The sequence below is a fragment of the Echiichthys vipera genome (genome assembly GCF_963691815.1).
Source record: "Echiichthys vipera genome assembly, chromosome: 7".
In the NCBI taxonomy this organism is placed as follows: Eukaryota; Metazoa; Chordata; class Actinopteri; order Perciformes; family Trachinidae; genus Echiichthys; species Echiichthys vipera.
In genome coordinates, this window is record NC_139832.1 from 34,477,473 (window position 1) to 34,491,852 (window position 14,380).

Genomic DNA, 14,380 nt, shown 5'->3' on the forward strand with positions numbered 1-14,380 from the left:
AGATTGTTACAGTAATCCCTAAGCAAGCCGCCTTATTATTTCAGTTTTTGCATGATTGCATGACATGTCCTTAAGAATATCTAATTTAAATTTTTCAGGCTACAGATCTGATACATGGTATTTTTAGAATCTAAAAGAAATAGAAAAAACAACTGAACCGAACCGAAAAACCGTGACCCGAAAACCGTGATATGACCAAACAGTGGATTTTGTGAACCGTTCCACCCCTAATGTATATGTGTGTGTGTATATATATATATATATATATATATATATATATATATATATATATATATATATATATATATAAATATATATATATATATATAAATATATATATATATATATATATATATATATATATATATATATATATATATATATATATATAAATGCTTCTATTCTCATTTTCAAGAAAAACGGTAGACCAAAAATATTTAACAAAAATAAATAAACATTTCTTCAGGTTGAATATAAAAATATTTGATAGGTTGAAAGATTGGTAGCATTGCCGTTGTATTTAATCTGACTTTAACAAACCCTACAGACAGCGAGTGACTTATCCCCAAAGTGTTTCATTAGCTGGACCTCAAATGTGGGTTGGAAATCTCTTGCTCTTCCCCGCCATCACCCATTTTGTGTTCTGTTGTCGCTGCTGGCTTGCTGTCGCTGTTGAGACATGCTGATGACAATGGCCAAGAGTGAATCTAATATGTCTTTACAATTTAAGATGCTAAAATACATACAATACAATATGTTAATTGTTACTATACATACAATAGATTATTTACGTTTCACATCGATTTTATATCATTGCCAGTTGAGGACAACTTGCTGAGCACCTATCGATGGAGTTGGATCGTAGGAATATAAATAGACACATCGATGTAGTGGATGAATCATTACACCCTAGTAAAAATGCAGAAAAATAACATTCTTAAACATTGGTGCCAGCGAAAGCTGTGGCCAGAGGCATTATGTTTAAGTTTTGTCCGTTTGTACATATGTAACACAGCCCAGTTGTGAGGGCCCAAACGCTTTTGAGGCACAGCATTTTTTATCAGCTGAGGGGTCTTGGTTAATACAGAATATCCTAAAGTGAAAATCGCATAAGGTCGAGTACTCTCTTTGGATGAAGGGAAGGCTGTATAACGTAGGGAGAGAGAACAGACGTGTATATATATGGTCCAGTTTTTACAAATCACCTACTCCGTTCAGAAAAGTCAGTTAGGAGTTGTTCGGTTGAATAATAGAGGTTTTTGTGTTTGCTCTGCAGATGACCTGATGGCAGACCAAAGGATGGACATCTCGTCTACAATGACTGACTTCATGTCCCCCGGGTCCACTGACCTCATCTCCAGCTCAATCAGCACACCTGGCATGGACTACACCCGCAAGAGGAAGGGCAGCACTACCGATTACCAGTAAGGACACCAGGAAGAAGAGAAAGAAGCAAAGACAAAAATGGAGAATAAACGTAGGATAGAACATATTGATGCGCAATAAATGAGGATGGAACAAAGAAATGAAAGTGGAGTGAAAAATTATACGAGGCAACAAATAGCATAGGAGGAAAGTAGGACATGTGGAAAGCAATGGGGAAAAGAAAGAAAGGTTTACTATTAAACACTGCTGGTTTGTTTTTACTCATTATTTTAAACAATCACATTTCTCATTACCTCAATGACAGAAATTCATAAATACATTTGTGTTTCTTTGCAGAATTGATGGCTTCTCATTTGAGTAAGTTCCAACATGACTCACTGTTAATAGATAGCACATAGTTAAGTTGATCAATATCTGAAATATCAGTGACCCTCAATTGATTTTGCACCATAGTGGGGCAGATTAGGTCAATATTTTACACCAGTCGTTCACTTTGTGATAAAAGCATGAAATTTGGTAGATGTGTTCTGTGCTCTAAATCTGAGGCCATGGCTCTCAGCAGGAAACCCCAGGATTGATTTCCCCAGGTCGGGAATGAGTCCTGATCCCAAGTGAAGGAGTTCAAGTACCGGGATCTTGTTCATGAGTGAGGGGAGGATGGAGCGTGAGTTTGGCCGGAGAATCGGAGCAGCAGGGGCGGTATTGCAGTCGCTCTAACGCACCGTTGTGACAAAAAGAGAGCTGAGGCGGAAGGCAAAGCTCTCAATCTACCATTCAATCTTCGTTTCCTACCCTCACTTTTGGTCATGAAAGCTGGGTCATGACCGAAAGAACGAGATCGCGGGTACAAGCGGCCGGAATGTTTTTTCTTAGGAAGGTGGCTGGAGTTTCCTTCAGAGATAGGGTGAGAATTTCAGCCATCTGTGAGGAACTCAGAGTAGAGCAGCTGCTCCCTTGAGTTAAAAAAAAAGAGCCAGTTGAGGTGGTTCGGGCATCTAGTAAGGATGCCCCCTGGGCGCCTCCCTAGGGAGGTGTTCCAGTCACGTCCAGCTGGGAGGAGGCCTCGGAGAAGACCCAGGACTAGGTGGGGAGATTATATCTCCACACTGGCCTGGGAACGCCTCTGGAGTCCCTAGTTAGAGCTGGTTAATGTGGACCGGGAAAGGGAAGTTTAGGGTCCCCTGCTAGAGCTGCTACCCCCGCGACCCGACCCCGGATAAGCGGTTGAAGATGAGATGAGATGATGAGTGCTGAAAACATTCCATGCCAGTAAACCGCCACAGCCATCAGAAAAAAAATAAATTGCGATAGCCCAATGTCCAATATCATTAAACATGTATTCAGCAATGAGTGTACCAAATTTGATGCTTTTATCACAAAATGAACGCTTTTTCAGCTTATCCGCCCCACTACCAAGAAATATTGAATTGACAGAAAACCCACTCTACCCCTTTATGCCCCCTTATACATTTCTGAAGTGTTATTTGAATGTTCACTGATGTTTTTGTTAATACTTATAACTCCTGTCTTCCCTCCTTAGCGACATGGACCCAGACAAAGATAAACTGGGAAGGTAAGAGGCCATCATTACCGTGCTGGTATAATGGAGGCTTAAATCTTTAGTAGTGTTGTATTTGCTGTAGTTTCATCCCATCCCCATCCACCCAAAGGTGAAGGTCACTGTGACATAATGTTTTTAACTCAGGAACAGAGGGGGAGACTTTGATTGGATACTGAATCGTGAATCTGAGGTCTGTGCCTATACTGTCTAAAAGCCAACAGTGGTTGCATTTCCATCCGGAATATATCCATCCAGTCATGTCTCTGTGAAGCACACGCTGCATTATGAGACTACAACCCGGGAGACGTAGAAGTTTATGTTGTGGGTTTCCTTCAGGATTTCAGAAACCTAGCACTCATATTCATGAAATCTTGAATGAATTATACAGGTTTAAATACCATTACTGTTGGAGAGCGGCCTACTAGGCCCAGTATGATACACTTCTTTATGCTTTCCATTGTCCAGGGAAAGGTCACATCCAATGGGACATGTCAAAATGATCACCTCCCATTTTAGTATTGGACCCAAGCCACCACAGCAGCTTCCTGGTTGATCCAACACAGAAGTGCCAAAAAACTGCACTAGAGCAGTTTCTCATTGATCCCCATGTTTTCACAGCAAAATTAAACCTATTTGACGTTGGTCATATTTCCATGAAAACACTGAAGGGGGTGAATGTTTTTGGACCAGGCTAGTTTTTATTGATTGACAGTTAGCCTCTTGGCCTCACTTCTCCTCAGAGGTAAACGTCAGCCAGATGGATGTATCTCCCTCACCCCAATGTCACACACATGCCCTTTTTTGGTAAGAGGAAATAAGGTGAAGTCAAAGTCTGACAATATGGCAACTCCCATAGACAAGGGCGATTCGATCAAGTTGAGTTAATATGTCAAAACCTGGGAAAAAGTGTTCGCATGGGAAGATATTACTGAAAGCAATTAGAAATTTAATTTTGAGAACAGTTACCCTATGAGTGCAGTTTAAAGCGAAACTCTGTGTGCGTGTGTGTGTGCGCGTCTGTGTGAGTGTGTGTCAAAGGAGAAGGGATGTGGGGCTTGGACCCTTTCAGAAAAGGTGTGAATGTTTCAATTGCACAAAAGCAACAGCTGGAGTGATCTAAAAAGGGTCTAAGTTATAGTTAACAGAGTGTTTGTGCGTGCAATAGATGTGTGGAGCATTGCCAAAATACATCCTCAACTGAATCAACACAGTCATGCCGTTCATAAAGTCTCATAACATGTAATAATGCCCAGTTGTGTGTGTAATGCTGTAGCATGAAGCAACAAATGAGATGGTTACGGAATCTGTGAGGTTTGCTGGACCTCACCCCCTTCCCTCCTCATAAGTATACCTCCTGTCCCATAAATGACCTCAAACCTTGATTTTTGTTCTTTCTGAAACATTCCCTTTTTGCCATTTTCTCCTGTCTATTTTTTCTTTGTTTGTCTTTCTAGTGACCAACAGGGCCGGATTAAGAATGCCAGGTATAAAAACTCCTTTCTGTTCTTTCTCAATCCTCCTGCTTTGTAATCTCTCTTACATGACTTAAATGTCCCTCTTCTTATTGGAAAAAGCGAGAGCTTTGTGTACGTTGAGAATAAGAAACTTAATACGCTGAAGTGTATAGATCCAAGCATTATGTGGAAGTAACGGACTGTAAAAGCATACCTATTGGCTAATGACAAGCTTGCTTTCTCTTGCGTGGAAATAACTCTCCTTTTTTAGTAGAGCTAGTGAAGACAGAACAGAAAAGTTGGATAGACCCTTGGGTGTGTTCTTACAGTCATTAAGTATACCCTGCATTGTGCAGTTTTAGGATTCTGCTCATACAACTGGTGAAAGGCAACTAAAATGATTTATTTTCTTCAGACTTATACCAGCCAGATGGTATCACTGTAAGACCTGCTAATGCCTGATGCTTCATCCTCCACAGAGAGGCTCACAGCCAGATCGAGAAGCGTCGCAGGGACAAGATGAACAGCTTCATCGACGAGCTGGCCTCACTGGTGCCCACCTGCAACGCTATGTCCCGCAAACTAGACAAGTTGACAGTCCTGCGCATGGCTGTCCAGCACATGAAGACACTCAGAGGTTAGCATGAACTGGTAAAATTGCTGAATATTGGGAGGTTGATCAATGGCTGAGGGTTCAGTTAACTGTGGTTGGTGCTGTGAACAACTAGTGAGTAAAAATCTGATCCTATCAAGGTCTGCGTAAAAAGAGTACAGGCTTGTAGGTAAGATAAAATAGCTGCAAAAACATCTCATCATCGCTAACACTGGCAAAATACTGCATTCATACTGTATTCACATCTGTCAGAAGAGCAACAAGGGAAGTTTCTCAGTAAATATTGCAATTATATTTCAATGTTCAAAGCTCTTTGGCACAGCTTACTTTGTCTTTCCATGAATGGGAATATAAAGGTAAGATTGGATCAGAGATAGAACTGCAACATTTAGTCAATTCAGTAACTAGTCGACCGACAATAGCAACAATTTATTAATATCATCTTCAACTCTGGTTTATCAGGATTTAAATGAATTTCTTCAAATGCTGCACAAACGTCCACTTGGAATCATTGATGAACTGATTAGATTTAGGAGGTTAAAGGTCAAAGTCACTGTGACCTCACATTTTGTCCATAACTCAAGAATTCCTTGAGGGGAGACATTTGGTCAAATACTGAACTGCTGACACTAATGTTGAAGCTGTACTGATTAGATAGATATGAAGATGTGTGTCAAGCATCCACATTTCAGATGTTGTAGCTTCTTGGCAGCATCATTCATATTTGTAGTCGGTATGATAACTTTCATTTCGTCAAAAAATACACTTAATACCTTTTTATTAAATTACATTTAGTGAAATCTTCATTACATATAAAATCAGTCTGGACAGACATGGATGAAAATGAGCTTGTTTTAGAAAAGAATAAACAATGTACAGTATATCGCAAAAATATTTTTCAGTGAAACACGTTTGTCTATCAGAATTGGGTTAATATTCATAACTTTAACTTCAGTTAGTCAAAAATATGACAAATTTACTGCTAGTTTGTTTTCTGCTCTGATCACCAACTACAGCTGTCAGCTCCCTTGACTCTCTTGTGCCAAGAGAGTCAAGGGAGCTGACTCCAGTATTCCTGTCAGTATTTGACCAAATGTCTCCCCTCAAGGAATTCTTGAGTTATGGACAAAATGTGAGGTCACAGTGACTTTGACCTTTAACCTCCTAAATCTAATCAGTTCATCAATGATTCCAAGTGGACGTGCGCGCACACACATACACACACACACACACACACACACACACACACACACACACACACACACACACACACACACACACACACACACTACTATGTACTGAGATGTTCCTGTAGGTCAGGGGATCAGCGTATGAAGATACAAACTCTTTCATAACCTAAAGACAGAACTCAGTTTCTACATTGCTTTTGAAGTGAAAGACTTTAGCTGCCTTTCTGTTTCGGTCAAATCACTTGTCGAAGCCGCACCCACGCAGTTGAGCAGCGGCGCTCCATAACCAGGAGAATACTGTATGTATGCAGCATTATCCTGGTTTCTATAGGAATTCTCCAGGTAGCATATTCAGGCTCCTTCAACTTGTGCATAATTCATCATAAAACAGAGTGGCTGCCAGATCAGCACACAGAGAGAATCACCTAATCACATGTCTCTGTGCCCCCTCTGATGTAGAGGCAGAGATGGACGCAGAGACGATCTTGCTTGTCCACGTAGTCCGGATAGTTTTCATTGATCATAGCTCATAGCAATCCTCTCTACAGGGTTCCTAAACAGTATTGAAATATCTGGAAAATTACAGAATTTAATTTGAGTACTTTCCAGGTCTTGATAAGTATGGAAAAAGGGAAAAAAGTATGGAAAAGTGTTTGTGTTTTTTTCCCAGACTGTTATCTCACTTTCGACCTGTAGAGGATATAAAAGTAATCAAGCTGGCTGTAGAATGGTGTTGGGTTACCATGGTAAACGTTTGCTGTGCGACTACCATTCTCATTTATTGAATTTATTACCGTGCGTGTCGTCGAGCCTGCCACCTGTAGTCTGCAGTGAGAGTGTCATGTGTTGATGCGAGTTTTCTGAGGCCTGGCTTCATGAATGATGGTGGTGTAGGTGCTCTAAGCTAATTGGATCAAAAGTGTGACTATCAAATGAAATATTTGATAAAGAAAATTAATAAAGAAAAATGAATAACTTTAATTTATTAAAAACCTTACACAGAGAACCAATTAAATGCAGGACATGTAATATGTAATGTAATAATGCCCAGTTGGTGTTACCAGTTACCAGTCCATGAGATAGGAAAGTTGTTGCATTGCTTCGATGCCAGTGTCTGGTCCTTATGAAGGAAGCCGGTTGAAGGAAAGGTTCTTGTCCTTGTTATTTGCTCTTAGACAAAAGAGGAATCAGATCGCTCTTTGTTCTGCTCAGTTGGGTTGGTAACCGGTTGGTTAACCTGGCTGATGATCCTACTACAGGCCATGTTCAGGGCCTAGGGAGCAGCAGCTGGTCCCTGGTTCCAGCAGAAGATAGTTGAGTGAAGAGATTCCAAGAAAGAGAATCCAAGAAGAGAGAGAGCAAAAGTTCACATTAATCCAGAAATGAACAATCATCTGTGGAATGCCGGTTGCACCTAGAAAGGATACCAAGAGGAAAAATAAAGATGCAAACTATGCTTGAAATCTTTCAACATCTCCAAAATGGGGGAGGCAGCAATTTTAAACCATATGCAGGGGAGTCTCGTCAAAGCATCTAGAGCTAGCCTCTGAACGTCTTTGCCCAACCAAAGCAGAAACCGACTGACCCACCGACCAAGAGTTGGCCTGATGTGTAATTAAGTTATTAATTGCACTCTTTTAGCGACTCATAAGCACGTGCCGTCACCATCCACCACAAAAAGCACAACTGATGTGAAAGTGAAAAAGACATAAGAGCATACATTTGCACAAATCTAGCAAAATTCAGTTGACGAGAGGCAATTGCAGCGGTCCCTGCCTTCTCCAAACAGTATGAGCTGTTACATGTGCTGTAGCAGTGTTAATACTTCCAGGTGTGATGTGTCTACTGTCGTGTGCAGGTGCAGCCAACCCGTACACAGAGGCCAACTACAAGCCTTCCTTCCTCTCAGATGATGAACTGAAACACTTGATATTAAGGGTGAGTGCAGTACAAATGATAAGGCATCCAACAGTTCCAAAGTGGCATTGTTGAATAGTCGAAGTTGAACAGTGCACCACTTCAACAATAAGTCTGTAACATGCATTTTTTTAAATAATAATTTGCATAATTTTATTCGCCAGTTTTGTCTAATTATTATGGTACTCAAAACATCAAGTTATATGTAATAGAGCCAAAACATACTGTGTATCCTAAAACATTTGATCAAAGTTAGTATTTTTAAAGAATTTGTGTTTTCGTTTTTATTTAATGAAGAAAATGAATTAGTAAAATGCATTGTACTTACTCCAGTGCTTTGTGTGTTTGCTAATGCAGGCTGCTGACGGTTTCCTGTTTGTGGTTGGGTGTGACCGTGGAAAGATCCTCTTTGTTTCTGAATCAGTCTACAAGATTCTCAACTATAGTCAGGTATGCTAACATTAGACATAATTTTGAAATTCAAATTAGGCACGTTTCCATCGACTGGTATGGAGTGAATAAACTAGGCTTTGTAGCTTGGTCAGAAGGTGTGCTTTAGGCTACACATGGCTGCAGTCCTCACGTAAACAGAGTAGAGTGATATTCGGAAAAACAACAAGTTGCCTTGTTCATCTAACTGCATCTACAAGAGAAAAATGGGGCGAAGTCTTCAGAAATGACACATTTTGCTGTTTCCATTCAGCCTTTTTAATGTGAATCTTCAAAACGTACATTTAAATAAGTTTATGGAAACACAGCTTGGGGTTGTGCATTGGAGAAAAGGGGACTTCTGTCAATTTGCTGCTTTTTACTCAAAAAGTTAGTGGTGATAGATAGTTGATAATGATTTTTAGCAATCTTAAGTTATTGTTAAACAGAAGAAGTAGTAGTCTGTTGTCCCTCATTCTGCAAATTACCAGCATCTCTGTGTTGAACTTGTGTTTCCTGAAGAATTTTCACAAATCAGTGGAATTGTATCACCATGAATTATCAAATTCAAGCGACAGATCATCACAACTTTCTTACTTGAATTGGAAATTCTGTGTCAGCAGTCCGGTTCCCAGAAAACCCACCAGGTAGCATTAATCACAGCACTGACTTTTAACTAGTAAATGTTTGAATTTGTTCACAGAAGTCAATGTTTTTGGTTAGTGGTTCTGCCCCTCTCCATATTGTTATATGTTCCCTGCCTCTATTCCCTTCTCACTTCATTCCTTCTATTCTCTCTTTGTTTCTCACTCATGTATGTCCCCTGCTGTTTCCAGAACGACCTGATAGGTCAGAGTCTGTTTGACTATCTTCATCCCAAGGACATTGCCAAGGTCAAAGAGCAGCTGTCCTCTTCTGATACAGCCCCACGAGAGAGGCTTATTGACGCTAAAAGTAAGCCAAGTCAAAACACACATCATCAGAATCATCTTTATTGTCATTATACAATGAAATGTCATGTGACTTGCTGCCTTACACATATCAAGACAATAAATGCAATTAAAGAAGAAACAGCAGTTGGCAGTGTGAATGTACAAAAATGGTTTAAAAAGTGTTTAAATGTTTAAAAATATAAAGTGGGTACAGAAATGTCCCGAGCCCCTTAAATTTCTCACTCTTTGTTAATTTGCAGCTATTTGCTAAAATCTGTGGATTTTTGTTCCTCATTAATGTACCCCATTTTGACAGAAAAACTCAGAATTGTAGAAATGTTTGCACGTATTGGATTTTCATTTGTTTTTAATTAAAAAAATAATAATCTGTGGCCGTGATTCAATGCACTGTTTGTAGTTGCGCTTTGCATTTTGAATTCCTCTCTGGAGTTTCCCCCGTCTCATTGTGGGCTCGTTTGTCACCAGACCTGAAAGCTGCGCCTCTTTCTCACAGTCATGCTCTCACTGTACCCTTTATCCATTGCTTCTGGTTGGCAAACACCTTGATTGTCCTTTTTGTCAGTACATTTTCAGTGCAGAATTGAATGTATACTAGGAATGAACTAACATACTCCTCCACGTCTGGGACTTGTTTGCACGTGAAACAGTCTGTTTTATCAAAGCAGTCTTTTAGCTTAGATGTGGTTCATTTATCCAGCCATCTCCTGTTCTGATTGTTGGTTCTGTTCTGCAGATCAGTGGCTTGTTAGTTGGAATCAGAGTGAGTGAAAGATGATCTCATTGTCCTGTGTGGCTGCTCCAGGGATGTCTGTATAGACCTGGTCTAGCACATTGTTTTCTCTGGTCGGGAATTTCTGTTTTTAGGAAACTTGGGCATGGCCAGTTAGAAATCTGCATGGTTTAAGACTCCTGCTACAATTATCACACCATCATGGTGAGCCATCAACTGTTCATTGATGACATTGTGTAGCTTTTCCAAGCCTAACTAAGCTGGGGAGAGCCAAGCCGCTGTGTTTACACGTGCCACCATCTACTGTGTTGAATTAGGAATCTGCTTAATGTTAGTGCGCCCGGTGGCTTAGTGGTGATTTGAGCATGGCCACAACAACACGGCAAAATGTAGTAGACACTTTTATCATGTGGTGTAGTAGAACGCAGCACATTAAATGATCTGTGCACGAGCATCTTTGCACAGACTTTTTTAAATGAGTTCTGCAGCCATCCATTGGCCATTGGATTGGATTCTGACCTGCGGCCCTTTTGCTGCATGCTCTCTCTCTCTCTCTCTCTCATTTGCACACACGCACGCACGCAAGCAAGCAAACAAACAAACAAACAAACAAACAAACAAACAAACAAACAAACAAACAAAATACATACAATAATAGTAATACAATACAAAAGTAATACAATACATACATTGCACAAGACTGCATGGATGGAGACAAATGGCTTAAACGGGCATTATTCAGGACTGACAATAGAGCCTGTGAAATTCCACTTCAGGAGTTTCATGTATTATTAGAATACATGTTTATGGCTCTGCGCCTGTGACAGCCGTGGCCAGAGGCATTATGTTTTCAGGTTATCTCATGTCTGTCCTTCTTAATCTTGTGAATGTGATATCTCAGGAACTCCTAAAGGGATTTTCTTCTGCACTAGACATTAAAAAACAATTATATTCAAGAAAAACACATGGTGGTTTTGGAACCTCTTACTATGTAAACAATTTGTGTGTGTGTGTATTTGCAGCTGGTCTCCCAGTGAAGACCGACATCACCCCCGGCCCGTCTAGACTCTGTTCTGGAGCTAGAAGGTCGTTTTTCTGCAGGATGAAGTGCAACAGGCCATCTGTCAAAGTAGAGGATAAAGACTTCCCCTCCACCTGCTCTAAGAAAAAAGGTACAGTACAGTTTGTTCACTTAAACCCACAATCCTCCTCGAACTCTCCCCAGCAGCTCTTGTAGAAGAAGCTCTGTGCTACTCATCAGTTTTCATCTTTGAGTGCCTGTCAAGGGCTCCTCTCTACCTTCAGCCTTTACCTCATGTACTCAACACACTGTTTTTTTCAGTCTTTCAGTACCTTCTTATGAAAGCAAAGGCCCTGCTTTTCTGGTGTTCCTGTTTTTCTATTTTTAGAGACACATCCTTATTAGAGCCAGGAATCATACTTTAGTTATTAGAATTACTACTAGTATTAGCATTATAACATTTCCTTTAATTAACAAAGGAAGTTGGCCTCTCTAAATAAATTACTTACAGTTGCAATTGTGAATATTCAACCCCCCAAAGATTGGAAGGATTTCTTGCTGAAGGTCCCGACCCCGGATAAGTGGTTGAAGATGAGTGATGAGTGAAAGTGAATAATAATATTAATGGATTGGATTTATATATCGTCTTTCTCAGTGGTCAAGGCTCTTTACAGAGTCCAGGTTCCATTCATTCACACAGACATACAGTACATGGTGGTAAACTACGATAGAAGTCACTGCTTACGGGGGCAGACTGACGAAAGCGTGGCTGTTAATCAGCGCCTCCTCAAACATACAGCAGTCATATGCATTCACACGACGCAAGGTGGGTGAAGTGTTTTGCCCAAGGACACAACAACCATGAAACAAGTAGGGCAGGGCGGGATCGAACCGCCGACAGACATATAAAATAAATGTATAAGAAGGAAGGAGAAGAAAAGAAAGGAAGTTGTAATAACCTAATGATGTATGAAGTAGAAGAATGTAAGTGTAAAAAAAGAGTATATGACTATGTTGTGGTCCTTAATAATAATAATTATAATAATAATAATAATAATAGTAATAATACACTTAGTAATTTGTAAAACTTATTGTTTTGCCGTATTGCTGCTGCCAGTGGTTCAATAAAGATTGAAAATAAAGATGGGGAGAGTGGACATCCTTTTCTGGTTCCTTGGTGAAGTATGAAGCTTGATGAGGTGATCCAATTTGTGAATATTGTAGCTGTAAGTAAAGTGTACAGTGTTATAATCCAGTGGATGAACCACTCTCCGAAACCAAATTTATACAAGGTTCTAAATGAAAAGGTCCAATTTACTTTCGCGGAAGCTTTTTCTGCCTCTAATGATACAATTATGGTTTTGTACTGTTTTACTTGTGATGAAGGCCAAAGGAATGACCCTCTCAGCCATCAGTGAGAGGTTGGCCATTCCATTGTAAAATGATCCCAGGCTCTTTTAAGGCAAATACTCTCATCAAATAAGCCTTAGAGACAAATTTTTTGTTTACGAACAACTATCGGAGAAATCTGGGACAGACATTACTCTGGGCGGCAAGTTGCACGCATTAAAACAGTTTTTCTACCCACTAATACTGCTCCAAATAACACCAAACCTCTGCAGTAGCATGGGAAGAGTCCTTACACATTGACAGAAGCACCAACAACGTGCTTCGTAAACACAGAATTTAAGAGTGTTACCAAATGCAATCCAAACGGAAGGAGCCCATTGATGATTTATTCCAGCAGTTTTGTGGCAGACATGGTAATCCCTCTACCTAAGCCTCTTGCTCGGCGTCTGAATTACACTTAAGACCGGTCACGTAAAACAAGTGCACGAGAGGACAGGATAATGCAAAGACTCTCAATGGGGAGTCAGTTCAACACTGCAGCTGGAGTTGCTCACCAGTTCAGTGCTGAACAGAGCAAGGATCTGTCTCTGTACACAGTGTCTTGTTGTTTAAGACAATTTGGACTGAAAGCACACTCTGCAGTGACCAAACCTCTCATCAGCAGAAAGCGTCACGTCAGTGATGAGAGTATTTTAAATTTATTTGTGTCTGATGGGAAACATTATGTTGGGTGTTGGACTGAGGATTAGTTACTTAAATTTGGAGGAAGATGTGTCATGGTTTGGGTATGTTTTCTGCAGCAGGAGTTGGGCCTCTTGTACAGGGTGAATTCAAACGTTTATGTGAACCTCCTTCGGCAACAAGCAATACCTCCACTGCAATTGTCTCCCAATCAGCTGCAATTTTCATGCAAGACAATGTCCCCTGTCACACTGCAACACAGGTTAAGCAGTTCCTTGAAGCTAAGAATATTGAAACAATGAAATGGCCAGCACTAGACCTAAACCTCATAGAGAAACTCTGGAAAATCCTTGTCCACAAAGTAATGTCTAGGAATGTCTGTCAAGACTGTACGCTGTTACCGTAATAACAAGCCATGGGTAACGCGGCAAGTTAAGGCTGTCGTCAACAAGAAGAAGGATGCCTTCAGGAGCAGGGACAGGGAGCCCATGAAGGCAGCACAGCAGGAGGTGAAACACTGTGTGAGGGAAGCTAAGGACAGCCACTCACTTCACACCTAATGAAGACGTTGGAGCGGCTCATCCAGCCCCCTATACTTCAAGACAAACTGAACAGGATGAAAGTGGACCCCTATCTGGTGGACTGGGTCAGAGACTACCTCACTGACAGGCCACAGTATGTCAGGCTGAAGGACACCACATCTGATACGGTGGTCAGCTGCACTGGAGCCCCTCAGGGCACAGTGCTGGCTCCTCTTCTCTTCACCCTGTACAACTCGAAGCTGTTTCACATACAGAAGTAAGCCGATAACACAGCCACCGTGGGATGTATCAGGGGTGACAGAGAGGAGGAGTATTGGAGTCTGGTGGGGGACTTTGCTCTTTGGTGCCACACTAACCACCTACAGCTCAACACCTCCAAGACGAAGGAACTGGTCATTGATTTTGTAAGGTCCAGGTCCAAGTGTAGGACCAACAGGCTCAAGAACTCCTTTGTTCCTCAGGCCATCACACTCTACAACTCCTCACTTGGGGGAGGAGTAAATGAAGAGGACAGAAGGGAAGGAGTGGGAGCCACTCACTGTGCAATTAAAAT

General features: G+C 40.9%; 1 protein-coding gene across 1 annotated transcript in view; it reads left to right on the forward strand.

Moving 5' to 3' along the window:
• bmal1a (basic helix-loop-helix ARNT like 1a) overlaps positions 1-14,380 on the forward strand; it is an 84,775-nt gene that overhangs the window by 42,659 nt on the left and 27,736 nt on the right. The window contains exons 4-12 of the mRNA XM_083916517.1: positions 1,277-1,424; positions 1,723-1,743; positions 2,927-2,959; positions 4,402-4,431; positions 4,881-5,038; positions 8,063-8,142; positions 8,479-8,571; positions 9,387-9,504; positions 11,256-11,405. Coding sequence (XP_083772643.1) covers positions 1,277-1,424; positions 1,723-1,743; positions 2,927-2,959; positions 4,402-4,431; positions 4,881-5,038; positions 8,063-8,142; positions 8,479-8,571; positions 9,387-9,504; positions 11,256-11,405 — 831 coding nt within the window. The remainder of the gene's footprint in view (positions 1-1,276; positions 1,425-1,722; positions 1,744-2,926; positions 2,960-4,401; positions 4,432-4,880; positions 5,039-8,062; positions 8,143-8,478; positions 8,572-9,386; positions 9,505-11,255; positions 11,406-14,380) is intronic.